The 15,400-nt window shown below is 45.1% G+C and overlaps 1 protein-coding gene across 4 annotated transcripts in view; it reads left to right on the forward strand.

Moving 5' to 3' along the window:
• Positions 1-2,784, forward strand: part of SGMS1 (sphingomyelin synthase 1) — a 105,704-nt gene extending 102,920 nt beyond the window's left edge. For all 4 annotated transcript variants that reach the window (XM_010565938.1, XM_010565941.1, XM_010565937.1 and 1 more), the window contains one exon: positions 1,146-2,784. In XM_010565938.1, the coding sequence (XP_010564240.1) occupies positions 1,146-1,325 (180 nt within the window). In that variant the 3' untranslated portion in view covers positions 1,326-2,784. The remainder of the gene's footprint in view (positions 1-1,145) is intronic.
• The last annotated feature ends 12,616 nt before the right edge of the window (positions 2,785-15,400 follow it).

Raw genomic sequence — 15,400 nt, forward strand, 5'->3', positions numbered from 1 at the left:
GAGAAAATGTGCAAGTCTGTTATCCATGGGAAAGACCTCATGAGTTAAGAGAAACTTACTCTTAGATCTGTAACAGCAAATTGGTGTCCAAATATTTTCTGTACAACGTGGAGAAAGATACTTTGCTTATCTGTTGCATATTACTCCAGTTAATTATGTTTAAGAAAGACCTAGTATGATGATAGGAGATTAGTTAATATTGTGATGGTACAGATTTTTAGATCATATCAAGGTCTTCTAGCTACCATGTCATATTATTCCAGTGATTTTGATGCTACTTGAAGTGATATACCACAGTCAAGCCCTGTGGTACATTTTTACCACCAAATACCTAATTGCATTGTCCTTCCTGGTGCTGCTGCATGTGCAGAGGGCTGTGGCTTGTATCTGACCTTAAAATCAAAAGCAAAAGCTAGAGTGAATTTATTTTACATGTGAGTTTATGACATGGAAAGAAAGCTTAACATACAAACCCCGTGCTTGCACTTCCTGGTGGGCTGATAGAATGCTTCCCTGCTCTGGCACTGAAAATGTGCAGCAGGGTAGTTGGATAATTCCCTTGGTGCCTGCCCACTCCTTGTGTCTCAGCTGTGGCTTGCTCATGGCTGGGAGAAGCCAAAGTGGGGGTGGGAGCAGTTTGAGAGCACGTGGAGGGCAGGGCAGGGTTCATTACCTCCTCCGGATGGGTTGAGGCATGCTTTGCTCATTGCTCTGTAGGCACACAGCTGGGCTCCAAAGCAATTCTTGAGCTATAGGTAATTTCAGAGATACTTATGGAAACAGCTGTGCTTTGGGTTGGGTTTTTTTCATTCCCAAAGGAGAGGAGAGACCGATCTTTTGGGCCTTTCATTCTTTTCCTGTGGGACCATTGAACAGCTGAGGTCTTGGAAATGAGGGTGAGCATCACTTAGGAGCAATGTTTGGCGGGGGGCGGGGGGTGGCAGCTATGGAAAAGTAGCTCGGCTCCTCTTGATCTTTGTTCATGCAGATCTGTTTGGGAGGTGTTTCTAGATATCAAGAGATTTTTGGAAGCAGCTGTAAGCAAGACGCCACTGATGAACAGTAGCAAGTGATGTGCAATGAAGTCATGCGAGTAAGTGATGTGCTCTTTAATAATTCTTTTTTTTCTGATTATCTTTGTGCAGGTGCTAAAAGAAGCTTCCCAAACTAACCTCCTTGCAAGGGTCTGGTGGTACAAGCCCTTCCAGTACTTTGAAAAGAATGTCCAAGGAATTGTACCTCGCTCCTACCACTGGCCCTTCCCCTGGCCGGTGCTGCACCGGGGCAGGCAGGTGAAATACAGCCGACTGGTGAATGACACATAACAGCGTGTCAACGGACAAAATGGGGGGGAAAGGACCTGTCCCAAGTGCTAAGAACTCCGTACGAGAAGATGCCATAAAAAAAATCAACCCCTCCCTAACCCTTTCTTTTAACAGTTCCCTTGACTTAACCTATTCAGTTACCTGGTAAGCACTGTGATCTTTTTTTCTCTCCAAAGGATCTGCGTTGGACAACAATAAAGAAAATTTAACTTATCATGCACTGTTATACATTTCTTGTTAATAGATTTGGGATTTACATTTACCCATCACCATGTTCCTTTGTATATGATGCGAGAGCATAAATGAAAGCTTTTATATCATAAGTTCTGGTCTTTCCAGTCACGTCTGGGAATAAAGCATATTATTTTCTTGGGAAAACATACTTTTCATATCTCTTGCCCCAAAGATTGGGCTGTAAGCCATTTTCTAGCAAATGACTATATGAAGGTTTCTAAATACCTGCCTTGGGTAAAATCGAGAAATCTTTCTACCTGTTGCACCGTGCTACAAATAAGATGATAGACACAGAAAGGTTTGGTAATCTTGATTTTGTAGAATCTGCAGTGACTGTGTCAAAAAGTGCAAAAAAAAAAAAGAAAAAAAAAGAGAAAAAAAAGAAGAAAAAAAAGTTGTAAAGTGATTTTCTAAGTATTTCCTAACTTTATTTTTCAAAATGTGTATGAAAATTAAATTTAAAAAGATTTTTACATGTCAGAGAATAGAGAGTTAAAATTTAAAGAAAATGCTTCTTGGGAGAGAGAGATTTGTCTATGTTTCTAGTGCCTTTCTTGTCTTGATTGTATGGTCAGTAGGCAGTCTTAAATGTTTTTATTTAAAATAAAGTATTCCATGAAAGCAGAATTATATATACTGTATAATTACTAATTTTTGCATTTATAGCTAAATTAAACTGGAAATTTGCTTATAATGTTGAAATTGCCATGTGTAGGGAGAAAAAACCAAATAAAAAGGGTCCGATCTTGCTCACACATTGTGGGCAGGTCAAATTAAAAGGTATCACTTTATTGTCTACTTGATAGCTGTATTTTAAAAAGAAAAACAGCCATGAATTCCTGTTTTTTAAGAATTTTACAAATGATCACTGAGTGAACTATGAATGGTTTCTCCATCCCGTATTGAAATGTTGTTGAAAAACAACAAAGATAATCTATTTCTTTAAAATACTTGTGCAGAAACTGCATGTAATTATAAGTTTCACTCCTACCATACATACTGTATGTTTGGGGAAGTATTCTATCCTAAACTTGCCAATGTGCAGAACAGAATAGTTTTTTTAAAGAAAGAAGAAGAGAAAATATATATATAAATATATATATATATCCATTCTGTATTTTACGTGAAGCAGAGTTATCTTCTGTAGGGTTTTTGTGTATTCACAAGGTGATATTTGTATTGTAAAACAACAATGGTGAAGGAAAATAAAAAGGCTTTTGAAAAATGTAGTTTTCTTTATCTTTTTAATATTAAGTTTAAATTTAAAGCTGGGTTTATTCTTCCAAACCTTGCCTTTAATTTTATGTGTTATTGCACTATAGGCCATCAAATTTGGACTGTATGGAAACTGCATTGATTTTGAATTGCTGTTCACGTTGGGCAAAACAGTGCCTTATCTGAAATAAATGCTATGCAATAGATTCTGATCATGCGGGAGCTGGGAGCGGATGGGAGAAGCCTTCCTGGGAGCCATCACCAGGGCTTGAAAAATCTACCCCAAAACTGCTGGGACGGAGCTCATTGCAGGGTAAACATCCATGACCCCGGGATCTAGCAGTCCTGTCACTTAAACAACACCAAAACAAAAAAAAAAAAGTGAAATTTCTGTGAGTACGTGGTGGTGAAAGTGTAATTTCTTATTTTCCTTTTTTGGGGGGGATGGTTTAGCTCTACTTCACTGCCCTGTTCCTCAGCCTTGGCCAAAAACTTCCTTGAAGAATTGATGGGGTGTTACTTCTGCTGCTTTGCCTCGCAGTTGCTCGAGATGCTTAACAAGACTAACCTGTTTCTTATCAGGTCTCTTCCTCCCTGGGAGGGAGGGGATTTCTTCACGCCCCATGCTTCTTGGCAAAACCCTTTGCAACAGCATTTGCAGAGCTGTCTGTGAATTTTAGGGATCAGCTCTGCATGCTTTAGCTTCAATTCACGGTATTATCTTTGCAATTATGTGGTCGAAAGTCAATTTTTAAAAAAGGCAAACCCACCCCGAGATGATTGCTTGAGAGAATTCACGCTCCCAGACGTAAATGAACGAGTAGATTTTTCAAGACCCGGCATCACGCACATCAAAACCATTGACATAAGTAAATGTATGGATATATGCACATGACATTAAATGGAATCTGCTGAATTCTGCATTGTAGTGTCTGACTTACTGCATGGATCTTGCTAAACATGGTTTCATTTTTTTCACAGCAGAGTTGTGCTTTGGTAAAGCATGCTGTCTGGAGAAATAAGTCTGGGCAAGCAGGGACATGGAGCTCAGCAGTGTGGTGTTGCTCTCGGTGCTGCCTAGCCTGGAGGAGGGGACGAAGGGAATAGGTATGGGACAAAATTGTTGTGCATCAGTGTTAACTCCAGACTGTGGCGCTTGTGGTGCCTTGTTCTCTTTCCCTGTGAGTATCTGCTTGGCAGCACCAGCTTTTTAAGATGGGTGATGGCTTGTGATGGCGCTAACGCTGCGGGGATCGGTGCGTGGAGTGCAACTGCTCATTGTTTAGCATTATGTTAACAATTGGGCATCCCAAATTTCCCACCATCGAGCACTTCAGCTGCATTTACCCCAAACCACTCAGGTATGGTACATGTGCAGTGATTCTTCAGACTTTGCTTTCTGGAGAAGCGTAGCCAAGGGCTGATGGTGGTCTGCTGGAGACTTTGAACACCCACGCTTGCCTTTTGAACTTTGTATTTCTGGAGTGAGATCCTCGGGCAACTTGCAGGGGCAGTCCTGTTCCCATTTAGAGGCTGAACCACCACATATGTGGTCTTCTTGCCTTGGGGCACTGGTGCACGGGTGCACTGTGTGCATCTTCCTTGGGTAGTGAAGCTTGTGCTGCTTAGGCGCACGTGGACCTTTACCGTTGATGCCCATCAGAGAGGTGAGCACAGTAAACTTGTACCAGTGTGGAGCACGAAGTCAGTAAAAGAGCTAAAATCCAGTGTTGTGCTGCCTTGAGCGAAACAAATGAAGCTAATGGCTCTTCCCACATTGTGCCAGTAAAACCATCTTGTCTTGACTTGTAGTTGAGCATTGACTGGTTTAGTTTGAGGGCGTCTGTAGGAGGACAGACAGGAGCCTGGTTTGTGCGTGGAGGGGTAAACGTTAACATGTTGTCCAGTGCAGATCCTAGGAGGCTGAAATTTGAAAGAGGGATCTCCACCTGAAAGGCTGGAACGGGACAGCTGAAGGTGGAGAAGGACCTGGCAATTGTCTGAGTCCTGGACAAACAGAAATGAAGATCTTTGCCAGGAGACTGGACTTTGATGTTGCTGAGATCCATCTCAATTTAGCTTTTAGTCCTTCCAGGTGGGCAAAATTTTAAGACCCTTAAAATACAGCGACGGGAGGTTTTTGAGGAGCACAAGCCAAGCAAGGACAATGATCCCTTTGCTTTTCTGTACTCTGAAAAGAGCAATTAACCCCCATCAACCTTTCCCCTCCTGCTTTTATTCAGGGGCAGCTCCATGTATTGCCCATTGGCTTATCTTCTGGTGCTGGAGTATCAGAGTGGCTCCCGAAGAGAAGCCACCATCAGTTCCTGTTCTGGCAATGTTTCCCATCCAATTCAGCAGATATTGGCAGCAAATATTTGCCGGAAGGATTTCTGGCTTCTTTTTGACCATTTGATAAGGACTCCTTCCACAGCCAGCAACCAAAACAGAAGAACCCTTTGTGTCACGCAGCATGGTGTTCCCATGCATCTCCCCTGTAACTTGGTAGGAATACACATCTTCCTTGTAGAAAATTAATGTCGATTTTCCAGCAACGGTGCATCCTCTTAATGTCACTTCTGCCGCTGTTATCCAAGTGTGCTGTAGGCTTGGCAGGGAATGCTCGTGAGCACCAGCATTTGGCCACAACACTCTCTGCACATCCATTCTGCAGCTTGTTTAAATAAATAAGCACATCTCTAGCAAGGTTTGGGAGCAGGTAGGAATCCTCCAACTTGACTGCTGATGTTTCAGCAGCAGCATCTTGGCTCCGGTGGTTACTCTTGCTGGCAGAGGGTTGGCATCTAGGCATGGGTGGCCATAGAGCAGCCCACCTTGTTCATTTTCTGCCCAATTTTTGCCCAGAAAAAGCCAGTGGGAGTTAGCTGGGCAAGGATCTGCACAATTCTGCATTGCTGTTTTTCAATTTCCAGGCACAGGGGGTAAGGTTTTCCCAATCTTGTGCCAGAGCTCTTCTGCTTTGCACGTGCTGCTTGGCTCTTCCTCAGAGCGGTGCTTTCCCCGTGCTCTCCCGCGTCCCAGGTAAGTGCCGTGCCGTGCCGTGCCTGTGGGGCTGCTGCTGTGCGTGTTTCAGCAAAACATCCATCCAGGGCCTGGGAACGACTCTGATAAATGCTGTTTAGGCTGCAAATGGAGATGTTGTTACCAAGGTGTTTGTTTTCCAACAAATGCTTCCAAATGCGTCCAGCCACCTTGTGATCTTGTTGCAGGTTGGTGAAGGGGGAAAGGGAGAAGGGGTTAGCTTGAGGGAATGTGCTTTGGCCAGGAGATGATGGGCTGAAGCCAAAATTGGCTGCTGTAGGGTTTCTTCTGATGTCTCCTGTACTCCTAAGCACTGGAAGTGCTGCCAGCTTAGACTTAGAAATCTTTTAACCAATTTTGCTCTCAAAAGACCTCTGTCAAAACAAGGAGGTCTCCCTTGATCACCCCTCTCTGATGATGGAAATGATCCTCCGGGGTAGTGCCATGGGGTCTGGCAGCTTTGGGGTTGTTCCCATCCCCTTTAACGTGATGGGGACAACTTGTTGCAAGAGCTTTCCCACAGGGTACCTTCACACCCTGGAAAGGTCATAGCATCCTAGAATGATTTGGGTTAGAAGGGACCTACCTTAAAGATCATCTATTTCCAACCCCCCTGCAATGGGCAGGGACACCTTCCACTAGACCAGGTTGCTCCAAGCCCCATCCAACCTGGCCTTGAACACTGCCAGGGATGGGGCAGCTACAATTTCACAATGAACTTCTTCCTTACATCTAACCTAAATCTACCCTCTTGCAGTTTAAAGCCAGTACCCCTTGTCCTATCACTACATGCCCTTGTAGAAAGTCCCTCTCTGGCTTTCCTGTAGGCCCCCTTTAGGTACTGGGGGGCTGCTATAAGGTCTCCTCAGAGCCTTCTCTTCTCCAGGCTGAAAGACCCCAACTCTCAGCCTGTCCTTATAGGAGAGGTGCTCCAGCCCTCTGACCATCTTTGTGGCCCTCCTCCGGACTCGCTCCAACAAGTCCGTGTCTTTCTTATGTTGGGGGCCCCAGAGCTGAACGCAGTACTCCAGGTGGGGTCAAAGCAATTAATCCAAGCCCCGCTTGTACCCACGTAGTGCTTTAATGCATCTCCCTCCCCAGGCTTTTACAAAGCAGCCGCAGAGCCAAAGGGTCTCTCCTTGGGACCCATTTATGATGCTCTGGGTGACTTTTGGCCAATGTGCTCCCTAATCCAACTAATAATCCCTTCTGCTCAGGCTTCACTACTGGTTGCCTATGGCCATGGCATATGCCAATCAGCATAGCATTATCATAACTGCTGATTTTCATTTTCCCTGCCAGACAAGTTATTTGAGCGACCCTTTGTTTCGAGTTAATTTTGGTTCATCTCAGCTTCTTGCAGGTGGAGCAGGTAAGGCACGATGAGTCTGAGCTGCGAGGCTGCCTGCAGAACAGGGATTTTTAGTCGCTGCCTGGCAGGGTGGTTTTGGCTCAGGCAGCCCTCTGCGAGGGGAGCGAGCCTCGGCTCTCCCTCTGAGGTGACTTTTTTTCCCTTTCCACTTAATATTTTATAGGCTTAAATGAAAGCGGAGTGGGCAAGGAGCTCAGGACATTATCTGTTTCCCTGCACTGATGTCTCCCCCTTGGCTAGAAGATGCAGCTCTGTACCTTCCAGCAGTGAGAGATGTTCTGGTTATTTTTTAGCCCTTCAATGTACTTCCACACATTGCATGCATTTTGACAGCGTGATTGAAACCTACCTTCCCATTTTATCTGGCAGCCAGATTACTTTTTTGTTTTTTTTTTTTGTTAAATCCACAATTACCTTTTAGGCAGAGATTTTGATACTTGCTCCAGTACCCTCCTTGTTGGGTTTGTGCTGCTGTTCAGGGAAATGAAAATGTGGCACTTTTGTACATCTGTTCCTTTCTACCCCCTGTTCATCCCATGGAAGGGATGTCTTGCCCGTGCCTTGTCATGCAACCTTTTCATTACATCATTCTGCATTTTAGCTCATGGGAAACCTCAGCCAGACTAGGGGGGTAGCAAAGGGGATGCTTCGGTTTTGCAAGCAGTAATGTTACGTTTGAGATGGGGAACACCTGTTTGGCCTTTTGCTGCTGCTTCAGATGATTGATGGCAAAATATTTTTCATTTGTGGTGAAGCTTTAACCCATTTGCATTTAATCTGTGGATAGATTTAAGGCACGTGATCTGGGGAATTTTGGGGTGTTCTCATGTCTGAACATCAATCAAGTATTAGACAGCAGCAAAAAATCGCCAGGACTTGGTTGTCCAGAAGGGCAGGAGGGTCCTTGCTCATACCACATCCCAGGACAACATTTCGATAACGTTTGGCAGATGTCCCTTCAGTTCAGCTATCACTCAGTGATCTGCACATTACTTTTGAGTTCAGAAACTGTAATCGTTCCAGTTTGGCTACCTTTGGAAAAGCCCTCGTTCCTGTTCAGCCTGCCCTTCCTAAACTTTCCGTGTGTGCTCCCAGTCATGTTGTCCAGCAGGAAAGCCACCATTTACCACCGCAAATAGGTCTGATCCCGCTCCCAGGAGCAGCTTTCAGCTATGCCATGGACCCGTGGTGTTTCCACAACACGGTGTGCTGTCTCCCGATAAGCTGCAAGTACCCAAATGCCATGTCCTGCAGAGCTGTTGGTGTCTGTCCTGGAAAGTACCTTCACCCCCTCAACTAGCTGTTTAGCACATGTGCAAGGACAGGTGCCTGAGGTCCTCGAGGGATGCCAGGTAGCCCAGTGCTGGGACTGCACTGGTTTTTGTTGTGCAGCTCTCCATGGGCCTCCTCTTCTGGTTTTCTGTCCCTTTAGCATCACTTTTGTCCTCCTCTTGCTTCCCCATTGAAGTTTTAGATTTCACCTGTACCCACAGAAAGGGGTCCTGAGCTTAAGTGATGTATTTAGAACTGGCTTGAGCCATGTTCCCTTGTGTTACTCAAGCCCAAGCTCAGACAGCTCCGGTGAGCAGGCAAGAGTCATGTCCACCGCCAAAGCTCCTGTTGAACCCTATGGGACAAGATCTCCCAGCTCAGGGGTGGCAGGCAGGTAAAGTCATTGCCAGAAGAACTGGAGGTTTCATGAAGTGATTGAAGGCAGCTGCACTAATACCCACCTGGACAGGCAACCTGTCTACCATGTTCAAGTTTTCCAAAGAAATACTTGAGGAGCTTTACGCCCAGCTTACAGCTGAATTGCTGCATTGGCCACTGGAGGCAGAAGATGCTCCAGAAGGAAATCACTGCATGTCCCAGGTGTTGGGCAACCAACCGAAGAGTTTGAGAGAGATCTTGTGCTACCACTTGGTGCTTCTGGGTCAGTCTGTGTACCATCCTGGTTGTGGGGCTGTACCTGAGCACAACCATCATGTCCGTGATTTCAGTCCTTCACCCAATGGAACGACCTGCTGCTGCTTGGAGCAGGCATGTGAGCATTTTGACCAGGAAAGGTGGGGAAGAAAATCCACGTGGTACCGCCTGGATCACCCTGCAGTGTGTCCTTGCCAAAGCCTGAGCAGCTTTTCGCTGACATCTCTGTGCGGAAACGTTATCTCCTGCTATCAGGATCCTCCTGCGTCCATGTAAAAAGGACTTTGGCCATTCTTTATTAAATAAACAACATTATCTAAGAGGCCTCATAATTCCTCTCCCCTCCTCACACCCAGGATCCCAGGTCTTGGGTCTGTACAAGCAACATGCCCATGTTGAGACAGTGGTAGTTTCAATTTTCTGCTCAAGGACTGGCCATGGTTTAGCAAATAGGCTTGAATCAAGGTTTCCATCCTCTAAGTGATGAGGTCTGTGACATGCCTGACCTCACTGGAGAACTGCTCACGGCTACAGGGTATCTGCCGTGGCTTCCCAAGAAAAAAAAAGATTTGCTCCCCAGAAAAACGCAGGGTTCATGCAGCCGGCTTCAGTGGCTGCAGAAATCCAGCCAGACTTTCTGCTTTTGTAGATGGCGGCACAAAATGTTCCAGTGTAATAAAGAAAAACCTAGGCAATGTAGTGGTGGTTTGTTTTTTTTTTTTAAAAGGAAATGTCAGTCTCTTCATTACCCATTCACCCTTTTGATACTCCCCAGCAGAGGCAAACAAAAATTCAGCTACATGACACAGCAGATCTGTTCTCTTCCCAGCTCTGTGTATGTAGCGAGCTATACCAGCTGGTGGGTCTCTTCTGGACTCCTTTTTTAATGAGTTTCATTAACAGCAAGACAGCAGAATTGGTGTGAATCTCCAGGAGGTCCTTTTGAAGACATTCAAGAACCCCACACCTCATCCAGTGGACGAAGGTGTACGAGGCAGCTGCATTTTGCAAGCACAAAGCAGCAGTTGTTTCACCGCAAACATGGGGCTGGACTTGCTGGTAGAAAATTAAGTTTTAATTATAATGCAAATGATCATGTGTTTTGGCTTTGGGCCATTCATGCTGAGATGTCTCCAGTCTGTCAACCGAAACTCAGTTGGGCATGGAAAAATGGGATGGTTGGGTTGCTGTCCCAGTGACGACGAGCCACAACAGAAAAGCAAAGATCCTTTAAAGAAGGATTTTGTTCTCCTGCCTCAGTGAAGGCAGTCATTCCTTTAACCTTCACTGCTTAAAGCATTGCTTTTATTTACTATTTTTAACAGATGAAGTTTTTTCTGCTTATTTGGCTTAGGTAGGACATGGCGAACACTGCCCTATTCCTGCTGGGGACAAATTGCCTCCCGTTGCAATTTCATCCTGCATTTCTGGCTGGCCCCTGGAAACCTCGCACATCTCTGCGGGTTAGCCAAAAATGGTTGTTGCGGGGAGCGTTGCGGCTTTGGGTGAATGTCTACCGCGTGCCGAATTCAGGTGAAGTCACTCTGAGCCTCCGTTTGGAAGGAGCTCAGACAAGAGCAAGTATTAAAGCTAGAACAAACAGCACTGTGAGACCACGTGAAGGACTGTGAAAACGAGAGGGGAGGAAGAGAAAACCAGCCAGGCTTTAGGCTGTTTCCCTTGAGTGGAGTGGGCAACAGTGAAGCACTGCTGATGGGGCGTTACATCCTTCCCCTCCGCAGTTGGTGGGAAAGCTGATGCTATGATAAATTCAGGGTCAAAATGAGGACTGAGAGAAAAGGAAGAAAAGCAAAGGGACAAAACAGATGAATAAGTACTCTGTTTATTTAGTCTCTTCTGTGACCTGCTTAAATTTGAGTTTTCCGTGAGAAGAGTACCTGGAAGGCCAAGGGCGGGTGGGAAGTCCTCTGTGTCACGCGTTTACCTTCCCTCTGTGTCTCTTTGGCAATTTTCCCCATCGCCTTCCCTGCACATTAACATTGGAAGACCAGAATGGAGGGATTCGGTTTCAGAAGGTTCATGGAGAAGATCATGGTCTCCTATGCATTTATAAGGGAAGAGTTTGGTTTTATATGGTCCCAGCTTTGATGGCTTGCACAAAGCGAGCTCTGAGAGAGCAGGAAATGCTGGTTTTATGCAGGCTGGTTTTAAAGTGAAATGTAGATGCTGGAGGAAAGGGTCAGTTCTCTGAAAGGATCCGGTCTTGCTCTGGAGGGGTAAGAAACTAAAAATTGAGGAGCAGAAAGGGAAGCAAATGCTTCAATGGTTTACATTTTAAAGCAAATTTGATTTTTTTTTTTTTTTCCCCTAAAGAATTGTATATAGAGGTGGTTTGAATCATCATTCTTAATGATTTGGAAGCACAACCTTCACTACATAAGGAAATATACATTTGCAAATCTATGTTTGCTGGGTTTTCTTCTCTCAGCTTTGCCTTGTTGCTTCAGTGGATCCATTAATCATGAGTGGTTTTAAAAGTTTTTCTTTTTTGATTAAGGGTACATTAACAAAGTTTTTTTAACTTTCCAAATGTATGAAATGTCTTTCAGAAAGGAAAAATAGCATAATTTTATCCTCTGAGATCTTTTTTTACCTACAAAGTTGTTCCAAACCCATGTTGTTTAATCCACTGAGTGAGAGGATCCACAGTCTTCTGAATGCTCTGTGTCAAATATTTTCAAGCAATTAAAACCTGGTACCTTGTCTCATATCAGAAATCAAGAGCATCCATCAGGAGAAGTTTCCATCAGTCCGTTGGGTGGTGGCGTCAAACCAAGTAGGTCTGCAAGGGCTTTGCTGGCTTGTCTCAAAGTGCTCTGCAGCATTTGGGCTATGTTGAGAATGAAAATTCTGTGCTATTTGCAGTTACTGGATGTGTCTGGGAAGGGTACCAATTGGTATCATGTGATAGCAGTGATGGGTAGAAGCCATTTTTCAGTAGGATAAATATTATAAATATCACTTTCTTTAGTCTTATTTAGGACAAAATGAGAAGGGGAAGAAGTTGGAGGATTCTTGGTCTTGGGAAAGAGGATGATCTGTGGGAAACCTTTCACCTTATGACAAGGTAACTTGACATGTTACCACATGATACCAGCCTGGACTGATGTGTAAGGCCAGGCTGCCCAGGCATTGCCGGACAAGGGCCTCACAAAGGAAATAATTTTCCTGGGACTGCATGCATTTGACATGTGTGCCCGCTTTCAAATCCCATGTTTTCTGCCACCCCCAACACAAAGCATAATTTCAGGGATGTCCTGACCCCTCCAACCATGACTACTGTTGCTTCCTTGGTTTCCTTCCAGCCTGGATGTGCGGAGTTGCTGATCTCGACCATTAGTGGTTAGTGAACAGGTTCATGAGCATCCTGCCCCTGACAGGACAGCTTTTGCATGGGGGGTTTATTTTTTGGGCTAGGTGCTCCAGTGTGGTTGCTCTGGGGTAAGCATTGTGCCTCCAGTGGGACCACAGTCCTTCTTCATGGTGGTTGTGCTCGTGACCTGTCTGATGTGGTGGACATGAAGTGCAGAAAACAGCAGGGAGAGTTTCTTCTGAGAAGTGCTGGAAACATTCCCAGGACTTCTCTTTTGAGCCAATTTGTCGTTTCTCACTACTGACAGTAGCTCTGAGGTACCTGTTGCACTGCCATGTGGTGACTGATGTGTGCTCAAGAAACACTTTCCTGGCCACCATCTTGGTAATCCGCCTTCTCTGGAGGCACTAAGTTGCATTTCCACGGGCAGGAAGGAGTTCAGAGGGATTTATCAAGCCCTTAGCACTTCACCTGAGGTCTTTGCAGCCCAGAAAGTCCCTTTTCTGTACCAAAAAGCTTGCTGCTTCTGCAGTCCTGAGCCAGGGTGGGTGGATATGGTCTTGCCATGTGGGGGAAATGGGGAGCTGTGTGTCCCCATAACCTCACTGAGCAGTCTTTTTAAAAGGAAAGCATTTAAGGTATTCCCCAAAATGTGTTTAGCTGCTATCAAACTTCCTTTTCCTCCTCCACCCCCAGCAACAGCTGGGTTGTCCTTGCTGTAGTTACAGAGCCACAGTGCGGTCTTTTCCCCAGTTCGTTGCTTTTCATGGGGTGAGACTGGCAGGACACACCATCATTATACCAACTCCTTAGAACTCAATTTTCAAGTTTTCATAATGATCTAGCAAATATACTACCTTCAAGAAGAGCTCTTGCTCTTCCTGCCAATGCACAACCTACTCCTGGCTCATCTGTGTTCCAGGACCTTTCCCATGACAGCAGAGTGATTGACTGCTCGTGGTTTTGTCACAGGAGGCTCTTCAGTTACCTCCAAGACCAGTGCACAATTTGGGACAACCTTGCAACCAAAGCAGGGTATTCCCAACAGCAGAGAGGTGGCCAGGGCTATCTGTCAGCCCACATGGCAAAGCAGGTTGTTTCTCCACCGATGGCAGCAGCAAGCGCATTCCTTTGGTATTGCAGCAAGGAGATAATATATCAGTAAATCTTGCTTCTCCCCACCAGCCAGTCCAAAAATCACTGAGTCAAAAGGTGATTGAACTTTGACTGAACATGACCTTGAAGTGATGACTCAGACTGCATGTGCTCAGTGCTAGCTGGAATATTAACCCTTGGATTAGGGTGCACAAAAGAAATGGTGATGAAAGAGGAAAACTGAACCTCCTGAGATGTTTGCCTGTTGGAAGCTGAGTGGGAGGGAAAATGTCAGAGGTGGTCTCAGCCTTAAATTCCCATCAAAATACATGGGTGCTGGGGGAAGCAAAAGGGTATTGCTCATGGGGTCTTTCATCCCTCCTGCCAGCAAGGGCAACCAGCTGCTCTCTGAGGGATGTGATAGGTCCCATCATGTTTGGGAAGAGCAAACTGCCAAAAGCCTTCAGATAAAGCATGCTTTACCAGCTGGTGAATTTATGCATGTTGCAACCTATCTGGGACTCAAAAGGAAAACAGATAGAAAAAGCTGGTTTTTTTAAAAAATAATTTTTTTAGCAAATAAAAATACATTAATAAAATGTATTTTACACTTAAAATACATCCTGTATTCAAGTTCTTCTAGTAGAGTTTGGAAATCCCGAGGACTGATGTTCCATGGGGATTAAGAGTCACAGCCAGATGGGAAGCAGCAGCCATCCCACAGGTTGGTCAAGCTGTGATGAAGCAAAGAGGAGGGAAAAAGTCCTGTTCCCAAAGTTGTCATGCACCAGAGCTGATCAGTGCAATCCCGAAAGGTTATTTTAGAGAGGTAGGCACTGTTTGTAACTTAAAATAAATGCACTGGGAAGAAAAACTATCATCTCCTTGTGCGGTAAAATTTATTGATTGGTTTCTTCTTATCTTGCACAGTGCTTGACTCACAGGGCTATAACAGCAATAATTTTCAAGCTGAACTTTTCAGCTGGGAGGCGTTCCTCTAGACGCTGGGACACGCAAGGGTTCTCAGGTAAGTTTGCATGAGATTTCACTAGGATTTCATAGGACTAATGTTTGCTTCTTTTAGTATTACTTCAGCAGTTTAATCAGTTGGAAGAAGAAAACTAATTGCGTATCGTGCAGATGTGTTTAAGGCTGGTGCTGTGGTGTCAATTATCTGGACAGGTTGCAGTGTCGTGCAGCTGGCTGCCAATGCCACGCTTGGAGAATAAAAAGGGGAGGAAGGAAACCCATAATATTGGATTTGTTGCCACTAGGAGATTTGCTAGGTGAAATTCAGCAATGATCGTGACTGCTGTAGCTTACCATGGCAAAAGATGCTGATAAGAAAGGTCACCTATAGCAAGTCTGGGTGACCACTTGGCTCTCTGGTGATGTGGTTTCTCGTTGCAACCTTTCCAAGACCATAAATGCTTGTTTCAGCAGTTATTTTTTGCAGGTTCATTGTTTCCAGGGCATATCATCTCTGGGGAAGAGCCTGCAGGCATGAGCTTTACCAAGCCCTATGCCAGACCCACCATAAGGCAAATGGTACCTCCAGGAAAATTAGAGGCTCTGCTTCACTCTTCCCTTTCTAATTGCACATCCATCCTTTCCGACCTCCACTCCTGCAGCAGTCGGGCCCCAGCTGGGCCAATGCCCCAGCTGCAGCAGGCTGCTTGGAGCTGTGTCCGGGCGAGTCAGAGACATCCCCAAGGATTGAGACCCCCCTACTGCTCTAAACAAGGAACCAGTTTTTTTTGGGCAGATACATGGTTCATTCACAGGCAGAGAAATGGGATCTGCAGTAAGTTTGGTCTACTAACACATCTAAGGACACTTGGAAATGTCCAAAGGTAT

This window comes from Haliaeetus leucocephalus, unplaced genomic scaffold (assembly GCF_000737465.1).
Source record: "Haliaeetus leucocephalus isolate CR32 unplaced genomic scaffold, Haliaeetus_leucocephalus-4.0 Scaffold198, whole genome shotgun sequence".
NCBI classification, from domain to species: Eukaryota; Metazoa; Chordata; class Aves; order Accipitriformes; family Accipitridae; genus Haliaeetus; species Haliaeetus leucocephalus.